Here is a 5000-nt window from a genome sequence, read left to right on the forward strand (position 1 = left end):
CGATTGCCAAACGTAACTGCTTTGGTTGGTACGTTTTAGGACAAGTTAACAGTTCCAGGATACAGTCCGTTGAAGTCGGAACATTGAGCTTTGAAGACGACATTAAGAAACTACTTTATCAGGACACGCTGGGAGTTAAACCAACGGAACTGTGTACTTGTAGTGAGAACGTGCTACGAGAAAACAAGTTCGTCAAATCCCTGTCTGATTCAACTACATTGGTAGATGGAAGAATCCAAGTAAGAATGCCTTGGAATGAGAATGGACCCCCCAAACGCAGCAATTATGACATTGCCTTCAAAAGAATGCAGTCTGCCGAGAAGTCGTTCCAAAGAAAAGAATGCTTCGCAATCGTAAATGACGAGGTACAAAAGCTGTTGGAACAAGAATTCGTAATTAAAATTCCTACAGAAGAAGTTGATCACAGTCAACCCGAATGGTATCTGCCCTTGCAAGCAGTTTTCACACCAGAGAGAACTACTAAGGTTCGCCTTGTTTTCGATGCGTCTTCAAAAGGTCACGACGGTCTTTCCCTGAACGATCACCTCGAGAAAGGACCTAATTACACTAACAGTCTTCCCAATGTGCTTATGGCCTGGCGATGGAACGAAGTGGCTTACTCGGGTGATATCCGGAAAATGTTTAATCAAGTACTAATGCAACCTGATGACCAAGTCTTTCACAGATTCTTGTGGAGAAGCGACAAAACTGAAACGCCCTCAGTCTTCCAGTGGCTCAGATTAAATTTTGGCGACAAGCCAGCACCAGACATTGCCTCGAACGCCATCAATTACTTAGCTAAAGTCTCACAAGTCGAATTTCCAGACGCAGCCCAAGAACTTCAAGATCACGCGTACGTGGACGATATCGCGGGATCCAAAAGCAACTCGACAAAAGCCAAGAGAATAATCAAAGAAATTGACACCGTCCTTGGAAAAGGCCAGTTTCAAATTAAGGCGTGGCATTCCAACCGCTCAGAAATTGACCAGTCTGATGGTGAGAGATTCACAGATCTGCTTGGCCACAAATGGGATAAAAAAGAAGACAAGTTTACCTTCAAGAAAGAAAACGTGGTTGGCTTACTGGAGGGCTTCTCCAAAAGAAGCTGTCTGAAGTTTCTCGCTCAACTCTGGGATCCTATCGGAATTGTGTCACCCGTTACTATCAAGTTCAGAATTGACTTGCAAGGATTATGGAGTTCGGGTTACAGCTGGGACGACATCCTACCCGAGAGTATTCAGCAAACATGGTTAGAAAATGTCCAGTCCATAAATGATCTCCTGTCATTTCACTTTGACCGCAAGCTAAAACCAAGCAATGCAGTGGGCGTGCCTCAAATTCACGGATTCTCCGATGGTGGTGAGCAGGCTTATGGTGCAGTCATCTTCCTACGGTGGAAACTTGCTGGCGGAAACTATCGTTGTGTTCCAGTCATGATAAAGGCTTTCGTAGCACCACTGAAGAAGAAAAGCATCCCGAGATTAGAACTGTTGGGCTGTTTATCACTCGCACGCATGTACATCACATGTGTAAAAGCATTGGAATTCACAAAAGCGCAGGACTGGAAACGACTCTTCTGGATCGATTCATCAACTGTTTTGTCCTGGATCAGAACCCCACCACGGGAATTCAGGCCCTTTGTATCTGCCAGAGTGGCTGAAATTCAAGAGACTATTGGGGCAGACCAATTTCATTACATCAAGTCTAACAGCAACCCTGCAGATGCTCTGACAAGAGGAATCCATCTTAATCATCTAATGAAGTGGGCAGAGGGACCATCCTTCCTAGAGTTGCCAGAAGAAAAGTGGCCCAACTTTCAAGATCACACCCAAGTTAACACTAATGTGGACGAACTTGAAGCTTTAAAAAAGAAGAAAACGTTTCAGAAAGAGAAGAAAGCCGGCAAACATCGCACTGCGGCCGCAGAAGTATGTCCTGAACTAGATCAGCATGAATCTGAAGAAAATCCTATCCTTTTACATTTGCTGAAAACGTGTTCTAGGTACTCCAAGATAAGGAGAACTCTTGCCTACATTCGTCGCTTTATTCACAACACTCGGAAAATGAACCCGAAGTCAGGGCCCATTTCAGTTCAGGAACTGAAGTCTGCCGAGACTCAGCTTCTGAAGTGGAGTCAATTTCACGTCGACCAAGACAGTTTGGATAAGAAACTAGTGGCAAAGAAGGGTGAAGATGGCCTTCTTCGTGCGCATGGTCGACTTGAAGATGTCAGATGTCTCCCGGAAGAGTTGAGAAAGCCTATTATGTTACCACAAGACCACCCTTTTGTGATCTTGCTTCTGCGTGACCTCCACGAACGACGTGGGCATTGTGGCTATAAGAGTTTAATTCACGAGGCCAGAAAAAGATTTTGGATTATTGGACTCCGCAGAATGGCTAAGACCGTCACCTCAAAATGTGTCACATGCAGAAAACTACGGAAAAGGTCCCTCAACCAGCACTTGGGACAGATCCCAAACCTAAGAGTAGCAGCTGGCTTCCCTGCATTCTCGAACACTGCTATGGACATGTTCGGACCAGTACAGATTAAACTCGGTCGCAAAACCCTGAAAGAGGCACAAGTGATCATCTTCACTTGCATGACTTCACGTGCGATCCACCTAGAGCTGGTCACCGATAAAACCTCAGACGCATTCTTAATGGTCTTTCGACGATTTGCCTGCTTACGCGGATACCCTAATGTTTGCTGGTCAGACCGTGGAACAAACTTCGTGGGTGCCCAAGGTTACCTGAAGGAAACCACACAGAACTGGGATATTCCTGGGATAAAGAGTGTCCTCTCTGATAAATTTGGCTGCGAGTTCAGATGGGAATGGAATACACCACATGCGAGTAACCAAAACGGAATTGTTGAGACCCTAATTAAGTCAGTCAGACAAGCACTTAACGCCACTTGCAAGATTCAAGCCTACTCCGAGGAACAATGGAGAACATTTCTGTCAGAAATCACCTACATGGTCAATGGAAGACCGCTGTACCCCAGTTCCGACGATATCTGGGAGGCCCCACCGATCACTCCAAACGACCTACTGCTAGGCCAATACAATCCACCGCCACAACCAGAACCAGAAGAAAGAATCAATCCGCGACAGTTACTCAGGAGTACCCAAAACAGAGTTGCTGATTTCTGGAGGAGTTGGATGAAGTATTTCGCTCCAAACTTGTTACCAAGAAACAAGTGGTTTCGCGTGCGAGATAACATCCAGACCGGTGATCTTGTATTGGAGCTGGATCCCAAACACAAAAGATGTGAATGGAAAATGGCGCGTATTGTAGGCACCTATCCTGGAAACGACGGCCTTGTTCGAAAAGTGTGAATCAAGACAAGAGATGGGGAGTACGACAGACCAATTCACAAACTGTGTTTGATTGCGACAAAGGAAGAGCTCAATGCAGGACTACTCTAGTTTAAATCAATTCAAGAACAATGAACACTCGCATGATTATTTCAGTCTTAAAATGGTTGCTCAATTAGAGCTAAGCTCTTAATTTCCGCACTCGGGCGGAGTGATTTGCGCTAGTGCAGTAGAACTTCCGTTTGGGCGCCAAAATAAAGTCGCAAAGGACCTGGCGACGAGTTAGTCTATTTATATAAAAAAACGTAACGTATTTAAATATTCGCTTTTGCATGCAATCAACCGATCGACACACCCACAATGTAAAGAGCCGTGTTATGAAGTATGGATTGCCCAACAGAATTGTAAGTAGAATTTCGCTGCGAATATTTCAGTCTTTAAAGTGTAATTTCATATTTAAAACGCAAATCTTTTATTTGCTTTGCAGTTTGACTGTTGCCGATGACATTTCCCGCTGACAAAGAGTACAGAAATAAAACGCCGGGTTATCTATACTTCGACTGTAGCCTTCAAATTTAAGTAACGCTTCGCTACGTAAGCGCGAATCACCGTTCTTTATAAGAAATTTTCTTGCGTGCCTGCATGTGCTAATCAATTCTGATCTTTTGTTCAGGGATGCAAGGTCGCTGTGACAGATAATAAAGAACTTTTCTAAGTTACACAGATTGCATGTTTTTGTTACGCTCCTGGTTCGCTCCTGAACAAAAACATCCAAAAGTCGTACAAGAAAGCACAGAAAACACAAGAGGATAAGATCAATAAAGAAGCAAAGGAAATTTCTGAAAGGCTAGACCTCTCAGATAGAATCGACATAATGGCCAAGCGCGACGCTTTCATAACCTTAAAAGACCATAAGCCAAACTTCACCAACTCCCCGAAATGCCGATTAATCAGCCCAACGAAATCAGAAATCGGACGCATTAGTAAACAAATTCTTCAAAAGATCGTGAAAAACGTAGCTACTGCGACAAAGGTCAACCTTTGGAGAAACACGCAATCAGTACTGGAGTGGTTCAACGGAATTAAGGAGAAGCAAACAGCACAATTCATATGCTTCGATATCGTGGACTTTTATCCATCATTCACCGAAAAGCTCCTAGCCGAAGCGATTGAGTTCGCCGCGAACTACACGAACATTCCACCAGAGGAAATAAACATAATTACGCATGCAAAACAAAACCTGCTTTACAGCGGAGAATCCCCTTGGGTAAAGAAAAGTGGCTTATTTGATGTGACCATGGGCTCGTACGATGGCGCCGAGACATGTGAGCTTGTAGTTGTCTACATGCTAACACATTTGAAACCCATCTGCGGCAACGATATTGGACTGTATAGAGATGATGGTCTAGCTGTCTCTCATGATACTCCACAAATGGTCGAAACAGCAAAGAAGAAAATATGCGCCGTGTTCAGTGAGAAAGGATTGAAAATAACCATCGAAGCGAACAAGAAAGTAATCAATTATCTGGACGTGACACTGAACCTCAACAATGGCAAACACCAACCGTACATGAAACCTGGTAACACACCCTCATACGTCCACGCAAAGAGTAACCACCCGCCCGAAATACTGAAACGTATCCCAGAAAGCATAAACCAAAGGCTGTCAGACATATCATCCGA

General features: G+C 44.2%; 2 protein-coding genes across 2 annotated transcripts in view; both read left to right on the forward strand.

Moving 5' to 3' along the window:
* Positions 1-3338, forward strand: part of LOC138046149 (uncharacterized) — a 4293-nt gene extending 955 nt beyond the window's left edge. The window contains exon 1 of the mRNA XM_068892827.1: positions 1-3338. This exon is cut by the window's left edge and continues 955 nt beyond it. Coding sequence (XP_068748928.1) covers positions 1-3338 — 3338 coding nt within the window.
* Positions 3339-4191: 853 nt separating this feature from the next.
* Positions 4192-5000, forward strand: part of LOC138046150 (uncharacterized) — a 1590-nt gene continuing 781 nt past the window's right edge. The window contains exon 1 of the mRNA XM_068892828.1: positions 4192-5000. This exon is cut by the window's right edge and continues 781 nt beyond it. Coding sequence (XP_068748929.1) covers positions 4192-5000 — 809 coding nt within the window.

This window comes from Montipora capricornis, chromosome 4 (assembly GCF_036669925.1).
Source record: "Montipora capricornis isolate CH-2021 chromosome 4, ASM3666992v2, whole genome shotgun sequence".
In the NCBI taxonomy this organism is placed as follows: domain Eukaryota; kingdom Metazoa; phylum Cnidaria; class Anthozoa; order Scleractinia; family Acroporidae; genus Montipora; species Montipora capricornis.